At 40.2% G+C, this 20110-nt stretch overlaps 1 protein-coding gene and 2 long non-coding RNA genes across 6 annotated transcripts in view; 1 reads left to right on the top strand and 2 right to left on the bottom strand.

Annotated features, from left to right (window-relative positions):
- Window positions 1–20110, bottom strand: part of SLC35F3 (solute carrier family 35 member F3) — a 96532-nt gene that overhangs the window by 5006 nt on the left and 71416 nt on the right. For all 4 annotated transcript variants that reach the window (XM_083496904.1, XM_083496903.1, XM_083496905.1 and 1 more), the window contains 2 exons: window positions 6159–6378; window positions 1406–1531 (listed from right to left, as the gene is read on the bottom strand). In XM_083496904.1, coding sequence (XP_083353030.1) covers window positions 1406–1531; window positions 6159–6378 — 346 coding nt within the window. The remainder of the gene's footprint in view (window positions 1–1405; window positions 1532–6158; window positions 6379–20110) is intronic.
- Window positions 1526–2800, top strand: LOC310704073. Its single transcript, XR_014524554.1, has 2 exons — window positions 1526–1647; window positions 1903–2800. It is a non-coding gene; the product is annotated as an uncharacterized lncRNA (long non-coding RNA).
- Window positions 9741–13082, bottom strand: LOC310704066. The gene is made up of 2 exons (XR_014524546.1): window positions 12511–13082; window positions 9741–9897 (listed from the first exon to the last, which is right to left on the bottom strand). It is a non-coding gene; the product is annotated as an uncharacterized lncRNA (long non-coding RNA).

Raw genomic sequence — 20110 nt, 5'->3', positions numbered from 1 at the left:
TGCTCCAACCTCAGCTGATTTAATACTGGAAAGTAGAAACAGAAATTGGAGCAAAGGTCCCTCAAGGAAGAAAGCTGACTAATGTGAGGGTATTGTGCTATAGACCCTGTTTTGGATTGTGCCACTCATGCTATCTCTGGATCTGCTATTCGGCCTAGCATATGCATAAGCCATAGATTCTCGTATTGCTTGTGAGTGACAGATTTGCTGATTCAGTGCACTTGGCACTCAGAAGACTACTGAGTTAGCAGTGTGCTGCTGCTGCTGCTGCTCTTACCTTTATGACATGTATCATACAAAGTGGCACAAGGCACTGAATAGCTCAAGGCTATGCTAGGACACCTTCCACTGTTCTTGATACTGAAACCATTATTCTCTAAATGGCATGTTTTGATTGCTGCCTGTGATAACTATCCACCACCCCCAGGACCTGCCAGGTATAATTGTTCGCATTACACAGTGGCTATTTCTTCACTACACACTGTAAGAAGAATGAGTGCAAGCCATCCGATGAACAGCAGATACACAGAAAATTAATTTTGACAACCTTGCTTAGGAGTGATATGCTAACATGACATTGGATGACATCTGCTGCCCCCATTTACTTTCAGAAGACTTGCTTCAGGTCATGAAGAGAACACTGTATAAAGTTTCTGTTCTGGAGTCTTGGTGCAAAAATCAACTCCCCCCCCCCCCCAACCTCTACTAAGAAGCTCATATGGCTATTTATCCCCAATAATGTAGCTAATGTACTAAAGAGCCCTGCTTATTCTGGTGCCTACTATCCTATTTTTATACAGTCAGTATTAATGGTGTCTACATCCCTCATTCCAGCCCTCTTCTTTTATGTTATCCTGACAGCATTCTGATTTTACATGAAGGAGTGTTATAGACAGAATAGCAGAAGTGCTTCTGCAAACAGAGCTGGCTACTGTAGCCATATTTTCTGCTCCTTATGCTGACTCAATTATGGACCAGAAGGTTCTAAATTTAAATTTCAGCTGCTGTTCTCCTAACACCCACAAGAAACCTGCCGGATAGCTGTTCCACCGAAATAAGACAGCAATGGAAAGAAGGTAATGGAAAGAGCTCGTCTCGATCAAATGCAGAAAAAATGACAGCAAAGGATTTAAACCACCAGCTGGTGGCAGACATTTCTCTTCCATGCACTATTCTTATGTCTGCCTTTCACTATGCGCAGTAGGGAAACAACCCTGATCTGTCTAAAACATGACTGAATAGATTCTCAACAATCTGAACAAATAACACTGTAAGATTCTTAAGAGGCATAAATGAGCACAGCTTACCAAATTACATACTAGATCTTCATGTCACAGAGAGATATAAAATGGGAAGAGAACCCATGTATTACCTTCTCGCCATCAGAAGACTGAAGCATACTCACCTTATAGAGGGCTGATGTTGATGCAGATCCCACAACAAGTGCTATTCCAATAACTGAATGACTGTGGAATCCATCAGCATAAGTCATCATGACTATCCCTGCAATAGCAAGTATAGCAGCCACAATCTGTTTGGATACAGAGAAGCAACATGTTAATGTTCTCTCAAGCCCAGGAAAAAGGACTACCTTAACAAAGAAGACATCTAATTTGTATCTTTTGTAAGACTGTGACCAGTACAGTGGTGCCTCGCAAGACGAAAATAATTCGTTCCGCGAGTCTTTTCGTCTTGCGATGTTTTTCGTCTTGCGAAGCACGGTCCGTCGCAACTGCGCCTCTTCAAGCGGCTTTAAGAAAAAAGCGCAAGACGTTTTCGTCTTGCGAAGCAAGCCCATAGGGAAATTCATCTAGCGAAGCGACGCAAAACCGAAAAACCCTTTCGTCTAGCGAGTTTTTCGTCTTGCGAGGCATTCGTCTTGCGGGGCACCACTGCATTAAGAACTTTTAAACAGTAATTGCTTGTATTAAAAAAGCAAAAGAAGTGAAAAAACAGTCACAGTGGGGCTCTCTGAAATCCCAACATAGCAAGCAAAAGTGTTGTTCTTCAAAGTACAGTCTCCCTGTACAATATTCCTTGGGTAACTTTTACGGTCACTAGAGCATGTTGATTCACACTCTGCAGTTGGATGTACCATGCTCCATGACAAAGAAATTACAGGGTATTGCAATCATTAGTACTACTGCAAGTGTCAAAATCTCAATTGTTTGGTTAGTCATCTCTAAACTTTTGTGTGTGCTATAGGGGAACATAAACATTTGCAGCAAGGGCATCTGAAATAGGATTTTAAAGAGCCAAACAAAACACACAGAATGATAAATGTATTGAAAAATGGTCTCTATTCATAAATTATTGGAATAATAGAAGATAGGATAAAACCTTTTGACTTTTCCATTCTACTTTATGACCCAGTCTTTAATATTTTTAGAATTCTCAATATACTTACTATTCTTCAATATTTTCAGTATCTCTAACATTCTAGAATTTCTAATCCTTACTTGATTCCCATCTTCCCATAAATTATTGCTCTCATAACTTTTTTCTATGACTACATGCCTAATTTAAACTTAATTCATGTCTTTATTTCTGCACATTTAGTAACGATCTTAAAAATATCTTTTTTTTCAAAAACAGGTGACTAACCTTTTTCAGCCATGCTCAATTCTCTAGGCACTACATCTCAAAGTGGTTGTGGTTGAAATGTAAAGGTTGGTGCGGCCAAAGTGTAAAAGTGGGTGTGGTGAGGGAAAAGATGCCTTTTGATATGACAATATCACAGTGGGGTACTTGTGGGTGCAGTCAGAAAGAGAGAGAGAGAAAAGGGTCAATTGATCAAATGGGGGGGGGAATTAAATGGGGGGAAAATTGGAGGGTCCTTGTGGTTTTTTACATGGCATCACAGCCAATAACTTTTTAAAAACACACACACACCTTTTTCTTTTTGGGGGAGTCAGAGGGCCACAACTAGTTATGCCATCCCTGCTTTAAAAGAAAGCCACAGGAAGAGTATTGCGTTTAACAAGTTCAGAAAAGAAGTGAAAATACTGTAAATTTAAAACTATTCATTGTGTGTAAGCTACAGTCAGTTATTAACTGAGTTGCCTCAAAATCAGTAAGATTTTTTTCTAATAGAACTAATAGTTTAGTGTCTTTCAGTTTGGAAGCAAAGGAGGGTCATCTAAAAATGAATTCCAAGGATGCTGTGGAAGAATATAAGTTTGCAAACTGAATAAAATGCATTAAAAAACAACAACAACTTTATAGGGACCAATTGGTTCCAGGGTGTACAGAATGTTAAAGCATCAGTTAAGGACAGTGGAGAGGAAAGTAGTGGGGGGGGGGGAGTGAATTGGCCTGATCAAGCCCCTAGTGGGGGGGGGATTAGGATTGAGTGGGATCTGTGCCATGGGCTTTCAAAACTCCTATTCCGCAGCCAGATGGGTGGGGTATAAATAATAAATTATTGTTATCATCATCATTATTATATAGTACTGAATTAGATGGACCAATAGTATGATTGATTCTAAGCTACTATTAGAGATATAGGCATTGTTTTACAGGAAGAATACTGAAATGCTACTGTTAAGCTCCCGTTGCTTGGTCCCTGCTCCTACCAACCTAGCAGTTCAAAAGCACGTTAAAGTGCAAGTAGATAAATAGGTACCGCTCTGGCGGGAAGGTGAACGGTGTTTCTGTGTGTTGCTCTGGTTCGCCAGAAGCAGCTTAGTCATGCTGGCCACATGACCTGGAAGCTGTCTGCGGACAAACGCCGGCTCCCTCGGCCTATAGAGCGAGATGAGCGCCGCAACCCCAGAGTCATCTGCGACTGGACTTAACAGTCAGGGCTCCCTTTACCTTTAATTTACCATTTATCATTTACTCAAGGGAAAGCTGGCAATGTTCCAGGAGAAGGAAGTAATGTTAATTCAGCTTTACCAAGAACATTACAGCTTTCAATCAATCATCTTTGGCACGATGATCCCCATTGATGTCTGTGAGACATATTCCAAGAAGTGTGGATCACAACTAAAATATTCTCCCACCCAAGAAAGAAGAATGTGCCTTCTTTGCTTTCATTCAGTTCCTTTGGAGGCAGCTTGACCTAAGTGGGTGGGTGATTATGTATGACTGAACTCTCAACTGAGCATAGAGCATTCCTCCACTCCCGGCCCCCCTGTATTTGAGGCCTGTGTTTACTACTAATTTTCTGGCAACTCAGGTTCTGTCACATCATTAGTAGAAAATAAGTGGGAAAAGGTGCAAACTAAAATTCTAGATTCATCATAGTAACCAAGACCATATGCTCACAAAGAGTATTTGGTTCCACTGTTTAGGAACAACTTCACCCAATAGCCATTGAGGTTTCTTGAAATTATTTGTCAAGATGTATTTAAAAGCACTAAAACCCATTTTGACAGCCTTCTGGTTTTCAATGTTTGGATTAAAATGTTCACTCATTTTGTCTAATTTGGGTGGAAGGTGGCCCAAAATAATGGGAAAGGTACAGAATGTATTGAAATAATGATTGGACTCATCATGCAAAAAATGCAGAAGTTCAAAATGTGTGCAACGTACCTTGATTCAGATTTTGCCCATGGATGTAGTTTATGGAGTCTAGAGTTTTCACTCATCTTCTGCATATTTAACACCCATTTACCCCTATTTAGCCTGCTATATTAGTACTATATAGTACAATAAAAGCTGTACCTTTTTGCCCCCCCTTTGCTGCTATTGATTTGCTATAGTTTTTTTAAAAAAAAACCTGCTGTCTCCTGTGTGTTGATTGTTGTAGCGTGCATATTTTGAAATAATTTATGATTGTGATGTAAGCTGTCTTGAGCTTCTCTTCTGAGGCAGAAAGTTTAAATATATATGTTTTAAATAAATAACAATGCATGTATATTTACAATAACATATTTTTAATACAATGATGGATGTTTTTCATGGGAAATAGTGTAACTGGCATAGAGGCAACATTACAGAAGAAAATAACATCCACCGACAGGTGCAAAAGGAATAGTTAACTTGACCATAGCAATGTTGTAACACTTTGCTACATACAAAGATAGCATAGCACAACAGGCTAACAAGTCATGTTTCTATGTTTCAATGAAAGTTTATTTTATTTGCCAAAATTTAATTTCTTTAATTGCAAAAATATATACTGTATTCATATGTATGAGCTTTATGTTGTTTCTTTATCAGTACAATTTATAAAGAATTTTATTCAAAAGCAAAATCTATCAAACACATTATGCACCATGTATTATAAATTTTGCATGATTCTTTTTGTTACTTATGTTATAGACCTCTTGCAATACTTTTGAGCTCTCTTACCTACAAATTAGAAAAGAAAGTTTTAGCCTCAAACTCTTGAACTGAAATCATAATGCTATACACAGTTGAGCTTCTTTCCTATATTGCTCTGCATGTGGAAAGAGAAAATATCTGGCTTTAAACATACTTGCATTAGGTTTTAAAATCAATTGATGGCCATGAAAGAGGGTGAATTTATAATCACATTTCAGCTTACTCTTTTTGGGGTGTGTGTGTGCATGTTACGAGTGTACATAGGCATTTATTTATTTATTTGTTTAAAACAGAAATGGCAAACCTTTGCCCCCTACATATTGCTCGACCACACTGCCCTTCATGTCTGACTACTGGTCATGCTGATTGGGCTTGATGGGAACTGGAGGTATTAACCTAGACCCCTGTGAGCATGTACATTTGTATACTCAAAGACCATCTGAAAAGCACTTTAGTGAAGGCCAGTAGTCCAGGAAGGGTTGAGATTTATACTTAGTAGGAGATAAATCTGCTTTACAACAGAACTGACTAAGCATGAAATCCTCTTAAAATATGCAAATCATTAGTAAGGCCTACAAAGCACAAAGTCTAAATTTTGGCTGTAGGAGGCTTCACTTTATTTTTAATATATATTTTTCAACTAGAATAGAAAAGCAATAAATGTAACTCCATATATTCATGTATCAGGTAGTGATAACTTAAGGTAGGAAGTTGAAATGATTATGTTCACGAGTAACTTTGTTTTGGAATGAACATTCAAAATCTTAGGAAATAACACAGGAAGAACCACTTTAAAGAGTAAAATGCAATCTGTTATGGCGATGTTTTCCCAGTAGGGAAACTCCTGAAAAGTTGAGTGGTGGAAAAACAGGTCAATAATCACTTACCCTCACTCCCATGAATCTGTCCCTGAGAACGATCCACGAAAGCAAAAACACAAAAGCTTTGTTGCAGCAGAACAACACGGAGACGTCCGTGGTGTTTATTTTTTTTATTGCATGTAAGTACAGGTAGTTTGTGAGTGTCCAAAGAACACCAAAGGGTGCTGCCTTGGTAAAAAATGCCTTCAGTGTCAAGCCATTATCTCCAAAAAATTGACAGCACTCCCTAAAACAAGAAAAGAAAATGATCAGACCCTCTATGTTTCATATTCTGTAGCAGCTGTAGAATCAAACCAAATACTTAGTTAAACTTCTTTTACTTTTCAAACCTGAAAAACCTTAATTTTTATTTGTAAGTTTCTGCAGAGCCTCAACTGGGACTGAAAAACAAAACATTCAGGTTACGAGATGAGAGAAGAGTTGGAATTAAAGGAGATACTGTATCCTTCCAAATTCCCTCTATTGCCAGTGCCATTATAGAACAATCATAAATTAATTAAGACACATTTGGGAAAATTAATACATGTGTGGAGTTTATTTAGTTCTTTCTGCCCTATTCTGGGAGCGACATATTCTCCTGGGCTGACCTGGTGGCTTGGGAGAGGAAGGCACAGTAATATAATGGTTCCACTCCTAGCTGAGGAGCAAGTTCCAGTGACCGGTGTAGGGGACTTTTGCTTGGCCCCAAGGGAGTTGTGTTGTGGCATCCTGCAAAGTTCCAACTTATTTCCCATGCCTTTTAACCTCCATATGAAGCTGTGCAGTGAGTGGTCATTCAGGAATTGAAGTGCCATCAATATGTGAATGACACCCAACTCTTATTTCTCCCTGTCACTTGAATCAGGTGAGACTGGGCAGATGCTAGAGCACTGCCTGAAGGCAGTATTGGGTCAGACTATTGTAATGCCCTTGAAAACAATTTAGAAGCTTTAACTAGTGCAGAACGTGGCTGTCAGAGTCTTGACTGACTCAGTTGCTCAGAATAATTTAAGAATATTTGAAGAACCTACTTTGAAAAACCTACAGATACATGTCTACTGTGCATAGGGAACCCCTTTCTACTTTCTCTCCAAAAAGGGTGAGGGCATTGTTTGGAAATGAAGGGCAGTAAAAGCTTTTCTAAGGGCAACAAAAGTTAGGTCTTGAAAGTAGTTTATAAGCGTATGCTGTCCATTTCTCCCAAAACAATCTCTGAAATTGTTCAATCAACCCACAAGGTATCATTAACAAACAATGAACACAAACAATAATTCTGTAGTTTATTATGGCAAAAGTATCTCAAAGACCTTACAGATGGGGCTGTAAGAATGCAGAGAAGGTTCAGTGACACACTTGGACTGATGGCTCCTAAGCTAACTTACATTAAAAACCCTTTTGGTTCACCTTTTTTTAAAGGGAGTTAAAGTTTTCAAGGAAATTCCAAGATGTAACAAAAATGAAACACAGATCTTAACTCCCCCTTTCCCCTTTGCATGCAGTAAATTGTATTAGACATCTTTGTGTGAATGTAGTCAAATTTGATCTGTGTGCTAAGGAACCAACGAGCCTTCTTGAAATGCAAATTACACAATATCACTTCATTGCAAAGTAGGTTCAAAAGAATGGCAGGAAAATTAATTTTATAACACAGCAGAACAGAAAGAAAAACACTGCTTAAATTATTGCGCGAACAAAAGGTCTCAAGGTTCCAATATTACAGAGCACATGTCAGATTCTGTTTATGATGTTCTTGACAGTATAGCAAGGTCATCAAAGGGATGAGGCACACTTATTTCTGCTAACAAAGCATATTTGGTGCAGTAATACTCTCATTTAGCGGGGGGGGGGGGATGAACAGGAAGGTGGATCAAACACTATAATGTAAATGCAAATGCTTACAGAATTGCATAAAGGAGTCAAATGCACCATCACTCAATACTCAGTAATGAGGGCTTTTCACTGTATTTATCCAAATGCAAAGCATTTGTGTGGTGGGGGGGGGGGAGTGATAGAGTGCAGTCTGCCAGTAGCACTTTGTGGGAGTCAGAATTTCTTAAATATTAGTTTCCCCCCCACCTTTCCTCCAAGTTGCTCAAGGTGGTATGCCTGGTTCTTATCCCAAGAGCAAAATAAATGCCGTCTTCAGCAGTGCCATTGTGTTCCTCAAGGGATCAACATAAAAGTTGCTAAAGTGATCCAAGTGAAAAAGAGAAAAGCAAAATCTTCCTTGCTGAGAAGTATGAGGAATTTGCTGCAGTGTAGGCAAGGTGCCAACACCAGAGTACTAAGATGCAGTAACAATTCCAGACATTAAAACAGCAGAGCATTCAAGTAAATGCCTAACCAACTACCGTATATCTTTCTAAAGAGTTCCATTCCTTTAGGGGAGTTCATTAAAGATCTTCCCAGAAGATTAAAAAAATCTAGCTCTTCCCTTTAGCATGCCGACATCCTGTCCTGCACCTAAGTAGAAGAAGAAGAAGAAGAGTTTGGATTTGATATCCCGCCTTTCACTCCCCTTCAGGAGTCTCAAAGCGGCTAACATTCTCCTTTCCCTTCCTCCCCCACAACAAACACTCTGTGAGGTGAGTGGGGCTGAGAGACTTCAAGGAAGTGTGACTGGCCCAAGGTCACCCAGCAGCTGCATGTGGAGGAGCGGAGACACGAACCCGGTTTCCCAGATTACGTGACTACCGCTCTTAACCACTACACCACACTGGCTCAAGTAATCAATGAGGGAATGGTAACAGTGCTGCAGGGAAGAGAGCCTTGCTATGGGTATAGCTCCATGCTGATTTGAAGGTTTGGAAAACATGGAACTGAGAGGCACCACACACAACAGTTTAAAGTGGATTTGATGCATCCCATGTCTGCATATTTTAGTACTGTCCACACAACATTGACCTCATTCAAGTGACAGCCTGCACTCTTGCCCTGTCCCCAATTCAATTTGGATTTTTCTGATTCATGGGTAATGTGATAAAGGAGGGGGGAAACAAACACAAAATGGTATGTTATCCAAATATGGAAACACTGAAGCACATTGTGTGGATGGATTTGTGTGTGTGTGTGTGTGTGTGTGTGTGTGTGTGTGTGTAAGATGTTTTGCTGGGTGCTGTCTAATTACCTCACCCACTATTTTTGCTTTATCGCCTGAGCACAACTTAGACATTTTGTTTCCATCAGCCCCAAGGAAAGGATGAGAGGGTGGAAAGCAGTGATTTAAAACAATGGCAGAAAGTTGAGTAAAGAAAGTTGAGGAGCAGAGAAGCACTGAGAGGAAAATGGTGGTTTTAAACAGCAGGTGTTTGAATAAAGCAGGGATGGATCAACACTGAGGATTTTTCTTTCACTGAGAGCCAGTGTGGTGTAGTGGTTAAGAGCGGTAGTCACGTAATCTGGGTAACCGGGTTCGCGTCTCCGCTCCTCCACATGCAGCTGCTGGGTGACCTTGGGCCAGTCACACTTCTGTGAAGTCTCTCAGCCCCACTCACCTCACAGAGTGTTTGTTGTGGGGGAGGAAGGGAAAGGAGATTGTTAGCCGCTTTGAGACTCCTGAAGGGGAGTGAAAGGCGGGATATCAAATCCAAACTCTTCTTCTTCTTCTTCTTCTTTTAAAAACAGTTTTACCAAGGAGATATAGCAGAGATGAGTACAACACAGAAGGTAACACAAAAATATTTTTCCTGCTCTCTTTACACTATATTCAAAATTTGTTTTAAACTGCCATTTCAACCACTCAGTGACCTCTAGTATCTAGTAAAACCTCTATCATTGCATCTGACTTCCGGGTTGGCGCCTCTGGCAATGGCGGATTTCCTCCGATCGGGAGGAACCCGCTCCGTGGAAAACAGGGTCTGAACCACCACGGCGAGGCGGAGACCCATCAAAAACCACAGGCGGGAGAAGCCTGTGGACGTGGGATTCGGCTGGCACCTTTGCGCCTCCTCCACTCGCGGGGAAACCCTGTTTTGGGGATCCGGAGCGATGTGGGGTGAGTGGCGCGGTGCTTTGAATCGACTGCTTCTTTCCCGGAGTGAAGCCGCATTGCTGTTGTCGGAGAGCGCTGACTTTTTCCTGTGGACAATTGGATTTCAAACAACTGCCCGTGAGTAGAATGGAAAATTGGACTGTGAATTTTTTTTAATTAGGCACCGAAAGCGGGAAGGTCTAAACAGGAAGTCCGCCTTCTGCTTTTTGTAGATAGATTGAAGCAAAGACACGGCAAGCTAGAGTTCAGAAAGTCGTTTGTAAAGGACTAAATTTTCATCATTTAAAATTACTGAACCCCCCTTGGAAGCAGGAGAAGAGGGGGGAACCTTTTTTAGACTGTTTAAACCTGCAGAAGAGAGAGTAAAGAAAGGCAATTTTCCACCGTCTTGAACCTGGGAGCGGGGTTTTGGAGAAGTTCATTGAGTATGGACAAACGTTTCTGACAGATAGTTAAAAGAATAGAAACATATTGATTCCATTGTTCCCATTCGCTTTTAAAAGGAACAAAATATTGACAAAATATCTGAAAAAGGAAAACTTTGTTGCTAAATCTGCCTTAAAAAAAAAAGAGGAGAAAAAAAGACGGATACAAATAGAAATTGCTTCCCCTAGAGGGAGCTTGTGAAACTGTTTTTAAAGTCGAACTGGGGAGTTTTGCAGCTGTAAAAGATTAAAGATCGTGGGACCACACTTCGACCTTGAACAAGAATGTGCTCAGAGGCTTTGGTGCTTGCCTTTTGCAAGACAAGTGCTTTATTGGAACAGTTACATGAGAAAATGGATTTGATGACAGCTGCGATAGGAAATTTTGGACAGGCAGTGGGTACCTATATAGAACCCACTCAGGAATTAATCCAGGAATGCGCTTTGACAGATGAGATGAGGGAGGAGGCTGTTGCTGGACCTCGGGTGGCAGAGATGGAGGGAGCTGTGGCCCAGCAGGAACATGAGTCGACTTGATGAATGAACCTGGAAAGAGTCAGACTTGGAGAGATGGAGTTCTGCTTGGCTTGGAGATGGGGGGCTGGATGGACCCCCCTATGCAGAGATGTTTTGACTCCTGGTATGCCCCACAGAGAAACCTACGGTCTTCAAATAAAAACATCTTGAAGGTCCCAGGCCACAGAGAAGTTAGGCTGGCCTCAACTAGAGCCAGGGCTTTTTCGGCTGTGGCTCCGATCTGGTGGAACACTCTGTCACAAGAGACCAGGGCCCTGCGGGACTTGACATCCTTCCGCAGGGCCTGCAAGACAGAGCTGTTCCACCAGGCCTTTGGCCAGGGCACAGCCTGACTCCCTCCCTCGGCAATCTTCGCAGAGCTCTGGCCCAATGGTTGCTAGTGGCTTGAATTAATTAATTTTTATAATGAATGATTTTAGAATGTTGTTTATGTTGTACTTTTGTACTGTTTTATTGTTGTTAGCCGCCCTGAGCCCGGCTTCGGCTGGGGAGGGCGGGATATAAATAAAATTTATTATTATTATTATTATTTTCAAGTCTGGCTTTAGGCCGGGGGGAGCTCGGAGCTGTGGGGGCCCCTAATTTTGGAGGGGCCTTGAAACATGCCTTTAAATATCACATGGATTTCAGTGCTGAGCATGGAAAAGGGGCTGACTTGTCGAGAAGGGACAAAAATATTGTCAAGTTGGAGTCTCCCAGAGTGAAAGGAGCAGAAGACAAAGTAAAGTACAGGTATAAACATGAAGAAGACCTGCGGAAGGGACATGGAAAAGACCTAAGAGCCTCAGATATAAGGTTGATGGACTAGATGGATGGGACAGAAAGGACTGACAAAACCCAAGACCAGGAGAAGAGACGATGGATGAAGATTGGAAGAAAGTTTTAAAAAATTTATTTAGAAAAGTATCGTAAAATTAATGAGTATTAGAAAAATGTTGGAATGAAATTATGTGGCTTTAGCAGAAATGTTAAAAAGAATTATGTAAGAATATGTTACGGTTAAAAGAATTCGGTATAAGTAAGATTTAAGTTTTAAGTTTTAGGGTTTTTTATGGTAAGATAAGGTTAAAATAGATTAAGGTAATTTAATGACAGAATATTGCGAAAGATGGAAAGGATTTGCTGAGATAATTAACAACTAGAATACAAAAAGGGAGGTGTGAGGAGGTTGATGAAATAAGTTAATGAAAGTTAAGGATTTGGGAATATTGGATTTGTTTTTAAATTTGTTGTATATTTTTGTTTTTTGATTGTGTTGTATTGTGTGTTTTGTTTTTTCTTTTTGATTTTGGTTTCTATTGATTTGTATTGTTTAATTGTAACTTTTATCTACTGTTGTCTTTCTTTTTCTCTTTTTCTTGTTTTTTCCTTTTTTTTCTTTGTAATTTTAAAATTTTAATAAACATCATTTAAAAAAACAACAAACCTCTATCATTGTTTAAAACCACCACTTCCCCCCACAATCATGCTAATAAAATTTATTTATTTTCTTACATTTCTATTTCGCCTTTCTTCCACCATGGAAACCAAGGCATGGGCTTCCCAGGTGGTCTCCCATTCAAGCAAAGACTAGACTCAAACCTGCTCAGCATCACTGGCATGGTGGTCACATGAGTCTTCAGACTACTGTATATGCTGGGAGCTGAATCTTTTCTGCAACTCTGCTTATTTATATTACTGATATACCGGTTGTGCTTCTCTAATAATTGCTGAGGCCCTTTTCACTCATTATGTTAAACATAACTATGAAGGTGAGGGGAATGTACCCTGTCTACTCTGCCCTGGCTTCTGCTTTGTACCCACACTTGGGTAAAGGTGTGAGGAAAAGTTTAAACACATTCAAACTGTGTTTGTAAGCTATGTGAAACTTTCATGTGGATGGATTCTATAGTCTGTATATGTATAGGCCCTTTTTGCCTCTTCAGCCACCCAAATATTGTTCAAGAATTGCTCTCTTTAAATGTAGAGTCTATTATTACTACTACTACTCTCACAAATTCCATTTTTAAGAGATTTTGGCTCTTCTTCAGACTCTTCCTAAGTTCGCCTGCTGTCTCTACTGACCACCAGACCCAGACCACACTGACTGGATGAAGCTTTGGCTGTCCTTTTGTGCAATTTCTGTCAGGATCACCTGCTGTATGCCTTAGAGTGGCGGAGGGTGGCTAACCTATGATCCTTTGGTATTGTTGGATTACTGCTCCTGTCAGCCCCCACAAAGTGGTCAGGCAGTCCAACAACACTTGGGGGACTGCTGGTTATCAAAACAGTAAACAATTTCATAAGCAGTTTGTATTTCTGTTGTATTACAACTATCTGAGATGTTTTGTACATTAACATGAGACGTTTGCAACTTGAATGGGAAAACACATTTTACTTTCATTGATGCTGTAGAACTACATCGATTTAAATATGCTGTGCAGTTGTGGTTGAAATTAAATCCTTCCATCTTCAGAGGAAGGAGGAATAGAAATTATTTAGCTGATCACAAGCAGAATTTAGACCTATCTATCTGTCACATGGGCTTTTATGACTTGCAGCAGCCACTGGAACTGTCTGTCTTCCTTAAGATGTTTAGGCTGAGAAACAGAGCCATCAACTTTATATACTAAACTAATAACATGTTACCAAAATAGCCTAACAGTACCTTTAAATCATAATTAAGTGAATTAAATGAAAACTTCAAAATGCTCTGATTATACTATGATAATAAGCTTGCATGAAAACATACCAGTCAGACACCTATCTATAGATTACAGCTTTATTTTGCTCCAGTTACAATTTAGGCGGAGAGAGACATGAAACCCCAAGAACAGGACTTAACTTTTGAACTTGCTGCAGGTTTAAAGCTTCCAATAAAGTTCCTTATAAAAATCCAATTACCGTATTTTTAGTTTTTATTTTAGGCAGTCTTTCTCCCTCATGTATACATGTGTGCACACACAATGACCAGGCTAGGTTCAAGTTACAAGAAAGGAGGTTCCAACCAGTGCTTTTTTTCTAGAAAAATAGGTGTCGGCACTTACCATGAAGTTGTTACAGTAAATACCACATGTTTTAACAACAACAACAACAAAAGAGGTGCTGGTACTGCATACCCACTGGTTCCAACTAAAAATCAGGAAAAACTTTCTGACAATAAGAACTGTTTCACAATGGAACAGACTCCCACAAGAGGTAAAACCTTGGAGGTTTTTAAGCAGAAGCTGGATGGCCCTCTTTCATGTATGATTTAGTTGAGATTCTTACATTGCAGGGGCTGGACCTGGTTAGAGAAGGCTGAACTGGAATAGCACTGAAGACCAAAACTAGAGAAATAAAAACGGCAAAGCTTTAACATCCTAATACTAGAATATAAACAACAAAATGGAAGGTAAAACCTGCAAGAACTGGAAACAGAACTTTACAATAGGATGTCTGGAAGCCATAATTGTGCAATTGCTGATAAAAGTCTAAGCATTTGACAACTTAATAATTGAATAATGAGTTCCAAAGTGACTGATACTCTTGTGTTGATGCCTAACACTTAGAACCATTACAGAGAAGTTCAGTGAGAACTAAGTTAGGTGAGGAGCAGGACAGAGAACCTCTGGCATTTCTAAGTTTAGACAATTATATGGTCACTCTATCACCTGTATAAAAATTCAATACTCATGCAAGTCAAAATTCAAGTAGTCAATAAAGTAATTGATAACCTTGAACATATCCATAAAGCCAAGGCCTCTATAAAACCAACAACACTATAAAATATGAGTGAATCATCTTGGTAAACCTCATAGGCCATTTATTCTAAGCATCAAGTAACTCTTCAATAACATTTTAAACAGCCCTAAGACACCATGGCTGTTCTCAAAACAGAGTTCATATGGTGTACAAAACAGATGACCAAAAACAAACAAACCAAATGACCATTATGTAACAGAAAACTTTGGGACAACCCTTGCTTAAGCTGTTAAAAATGTATCAGAAATTAATGTATTTTTTGCCTTATTAATTAATTTAGTTATGCTATCATCTATTTCAACCAGGCAGAATCAGAAATATCAATCCAGTACTGTCAGTTGAAAACCAGGTTCTGGCATAGTAATGTACTGACTCACGTACTTGGACATATAAATCAATAAAACTGCTCCAAAGCTATCCCTTCCCAGCTATGACCTCAACAGATCCCATAATCTAATCATAGTCAGCTGACTAGAACTAGTAGATGACTTTGAGATTTCTTGAAAAGCAGGAAGAAATGGTGAATAATGTAATTCTGTGTAGTTAATTCTCAGCCTGTTTCCTGTAGGAGGTTTTTGGCAAGAACTGAGGATCACTGTCACAGTTGTGTTATGATTTGATTTTGCCTGTAAATCTGTTTATGAATTTGGCATTCTTAGGCATTGTGGAGATAATGTTGTAAAGCTTTACGGCTGAAGTGAGATTTAAATCAGGGATTTCCCAGATTAGTGTAGTGCCCCATGGCTGCAAAAATAAATAAGTTTTCAGCTCTAAAGGCTAAACCAATCTATCCAACCTAGTCCTTTCCAGATGTTTTGGCCTATAACTGCTCACCTGTCCATGTCAGCATGGCTGTAGTCCAACAAAATGTCTGAAGGGCACCAGATGGGGCTGGGCTAAATAAATAGCATGTATGCAACTTACTGAGAAACACTCTTAGTAATATTTTTAAATAGTTTGGAGGTGCTTGCCTGGCTTGAAGGCAAGAAGACTAGCCTGCAATATTTCAGATACATATATAAAAACAAGAATCAAAACAATCTACTCTCTAAATGGCCTACTGGAGACAAACATAATGAGGAATCTCATGCACGTAGGAGTAAAAATTACCCATGATATTCAATAGATGATAAAATTTTATAGGAAATAATGCCCATTTTATTTAACCCAGTGGAATCAGAGGAAGGACTTTGATGGGGCAGGTAGATTTGTCAACCAAGCTTTAGCATTTGGGCTGGGACACACTTTTAGGGGCAAAGCTTTACACTTTGGATATGACATGTCCAACACACAAAAAATAAGCACCTTGGGGAGTCGGGCCATTGGCATGCTTCAGTAATTAGGAAGGTGGAAGTAAAAGGTGAGACAAGGAGAAATTTCCAGTCTACTCTTGGTAGATAAGATTTATATGGAGTGAGTTCTGTCTTACGAACATGGATAATGCTTGAAATGTGCTAGGTAGGTTGCTATGCAATGGGGAAGCTAGACCATTGTGCCAGGTCTGTTGAGTCCCAGGGTACATTCTGAAGGAACATGAGGCTGCCAATCTTGCTGCAACTAAAGATGTTTGGGTCTAGTCAGTGCCTGGGAACCAAATTTATATTGCAATGAGTTCCATGATAGATGAAAAGTTGGATATAAATGCTAGAAAGTAAACAGAATAGAGACATTTTAGAATAGAAGAGAATCATAGTTAGAAGGGACACTGAGGATCATCTAGTCTACCCCCTTGCAATGCAGGAATATGCAGCTGTCAGGGATCCAACCTGCTACCTTGGCATTATCAGCAGGACGCTCTAACCAGCTGAGCTATTCAACAGATTTTAGACACCGGCATTTTGTTCTCTAGCATTGTTCCACAATCAAGACTGGAATACCATCTTCAAAACTCTACCAGCTGTTTCTCCAAATGTTGTCTACCTTTCATAGACAATCATGTGGTCAATTTATTGGCCTTTGGATTTCTAAGAACCTGACTGTAAACATAATCTTGGTTTTCTTCACAACCGCAAACTAAGCTTGAAGAAATGTGAGACTTCTGAGTCAATGTTCTAAGAAGAGCTTGGTATACATCTTGCTCAGTCCTACTACAATGTACTTTTGTTTTACTTTTCTCTAAGCAGTGCAATATTTTTAGATGAGGCAATAAAAGAAAATGTACTACTCTCTGGATAAAATGCAAAAACAAAGAATGTCCTGGTGAGAAAAGTCAGCAGCCAAGTAGCATTTGATTTTTGTTAGACAACATATTAGTAATATGGACATAATGGATGTAATGTATCTGACTAACAATCAGTAAGAAAGTATATACAGAATTTAGGTTAGTCCTAAATTAGGTTAGATCTTCTGGCTGCTTCCTAGCACTGTTATGCATGTGTTCGGGTAGATCCAGGAAACAGGGATCTCTCACCTACTGAAATCTTTCTAATCTTTGCAGAGCATCTTATTTATATACTGCAGTTCAGGGCTACACAACCTCTCCAAGAAGACGTCACACAATAAGAATAATAAAACCAATAAAATAGGATAAATTTGCAGTCTCAAAACAATTCAATCTGAAGACCAGAAGTAAAGCAGTAAAACAGCAGCTGTGGTTGAAATTACAACATAAAGCTGAGGCTAACCTCAAATTAATTAAAAGTGGATGTTACCAGCCAGGTCTTTAGAGTCCTTTTTTTTTACCAATTATTTTTATTGATTTTCCAATTTTTTTAACTGTCACCAAGTCAATACAAATTCAATACAAATTTAAAAAGCTGACTCCCCCCCCGATGTCCCCTCTATTTTCCCCCCTCCTTTGCTGTACCCAATAAAATAACTTTTCCAACTATCATTTCAAAATACGTTCATCCCTTCTCCCTACACACCACCTATTCATTTACCAATTTCTGCTATGGCTTTTATACATTGTAACAACCTGTCCTCAAAGAGTAGAGTAAATACTCTTTTATCTATCTATAATAGTCATTTATCAATTTTGATGGAAATGTTTCAGTGTTTTAGAGTCCATTTTAAAGCAATCAATGGGGAAACTTGGTGCACTTCCCACAGGAGAGTGTTTCATGGTTATGGGGCCACTACTGAGAAGGTCCTGTATCTTGTATCAATCCATCTGATGGACCTTGCCGGCAGGTCCACAAGTAACGTCTCTGTGATCAAATAAAGAGAGAGAAATCTGGACCACAAAATATATTGTAGAAACTCAAATCTTAGAAAAATGTATAGATCAAATAGGAAAAGGATAAAATATGAAAAAAGTCTCAGCAGGTTCTATGCTTTATAAAATGGGAAAACTCTCAGCTGTGTAAGAAAATAATTACTACCACACCACATTCAGATATGTAAATTATTGTTGTAGTTTTCCTGGTTATAATGCACTTCTGTTCTGGTTTCTGACATTCCCTTTACACTTTATTTCTGGTTGCATTATGGAACTGTGGCTTTCTGATAGAGATACTACCATGTCACACTAATTCTCATACCTACCAGGGGATGTGGTGTGGCATAACAGCAGACATCATTGGACATGGCACCACTCCTCCCCCTTTATGTACATGTGCACTTCTGTTCCCCCATGAAAATGTCTGGAAAGAATGGTATCCTGGCAAACTGCATCAAATGTCAACAAGCAATTTTTTTGAAGGGGTGGGGGTGGGGAATAACAGGGTTGCAAATGATATTTTCCTGGAAGCAATTAAAACTAAAATGTGCACTAAACTCCCAGTAGATTCCACAACTTTTTCAGATGAAGTTTTTACATTGTGTGAAATATCACATAAAACACAAATCTAATAATAATAATAATAATAATAATAATAATAATAATAATAATAATAATTTATTTGTACCCTGCCCATCTGGCTGGGTTTCCCCAGCCACTCTGGGCGGCTTCCACAGAAACCAAAAAACACTAAAATATCATTCATTAAAAGCTTCCCTGAATAGGGGATGTCTTCTGAATGTCAGGTGGTTGTCCATCACCTTGACATCCGATGGGAGGGCATTCCACAGGGTGGGCGCCACCACCGAAAAGGCCCTCTGCCTGGTTCCCTGTAGCTTCGCTTCTCGCAATGAGGGAACTGCCAGAAGGCCCTCGGCGCTGGACCTCAGTGTCCGGGCAGAACGATGGGGGTGGAGACGCTCCTTCAGGTACACTGGGCCGAAGCCGTTTAGGGCTTTAAAGGTCAACACCAGCACTTTGAATTGTGCTCGGAAACGTACTGGGAGCCAATGTAGGTCTTTCAAGACCGGTGTTATGTGGTCTTGGCGGCCGCCCCCAGTCACCAGTCTAGCTGCCGCATTCTGGATTAGCTGTAGTTTCCGAGTCACCTTCAAAGGTAGCCCCACGTAGAGCGCATTGCAGTAGTCCAAGCGGGAGATAACTAGAGCATGCACCACTCTGGCCAGACAGTCAGCGGGCAGGTAGGGTCTCAGCCTGCATACCAGGTGGAGTTGGTAGACAGCTGCCCTGGATACAGAATTGACCTGCGCCTCCATGGACAGCTGTGAGTCCAAAATGACTCCCAGGCTACGCACCTGGTCCTTCAGGGGCACAGTTACCCTATTCAGGACCAGGGATTCCTCCACACCAACCCGCCCCCTGTCCCCCAAAAACAGTACTTCTGTCTTGTCAGGATTCAACTTCAATCCATTAGCCCCCATCCATCCTCCAACCGCCTCCAGGCACTCACACAGGACCTTCACCGCCTTCACTGGTTCTGATTTGAAAGAAAGGTAGAGCTGGGTATCATCTGCATATTGATGGACACCCTGTCCAAAGCCCCTGATGATCTCTCCCAGCGGCTTCATATAGATGTTAAAAAGCATGGGGGAGAGGACGGAACCCTGAGGCACCCCACAAGTGAGGGCCCAAGGGTCTGAACACTCATCCCCCACCACCACTTTCTGAACACGGCCCAGGAGAAAGGAGCGAAACCACTGTATAACAGTGCCCCCAGCACTGTAAGGAACTGTCGGGGGGGGGGGGGGAATGGAATAAAATTCTGTCTGAATGCAGGCTGCACTTTTTGAAGACCACTAGGAATATCAAGTGAAGGATACATTGGTGCTATCTGTGTTTGTAGCATGATGTTTTGAAGCAGCAAAAATACTGTCACACTTAAAGACATCTCATTTACATTGACTGTTTCCCCAACGCCAAACCTTTGCTATTTCCCTTTTTATTTCTCTCTCCTTTGACCCATACCCCCTCCATTCCTTTCTTTTGTTTATCAAACAATTCCTAATCATATCTTGCAACAATATGAAGGAGAATTTAATACAATACCAATGAAAATAACATA

The sequence above is a fragment of the Podarcis liolepis genome (assembly GCF_965112155.1).
Source record: "Podarcis liolepis genome assembly, chromosome: 3".
NCBI classification, from domain to species: domain Eukaryota; kingdom Metazoa; phylum Chordata; class Lepidosauria; order Squamata; family Lacertidae; genus Podarcis; species Podarcis liolepis.
The sequence above is the reverse complement of the archived record's forward strand: the minus strand, read 5'-3'. Positions and strand labels throughout refer to the sequence as shown.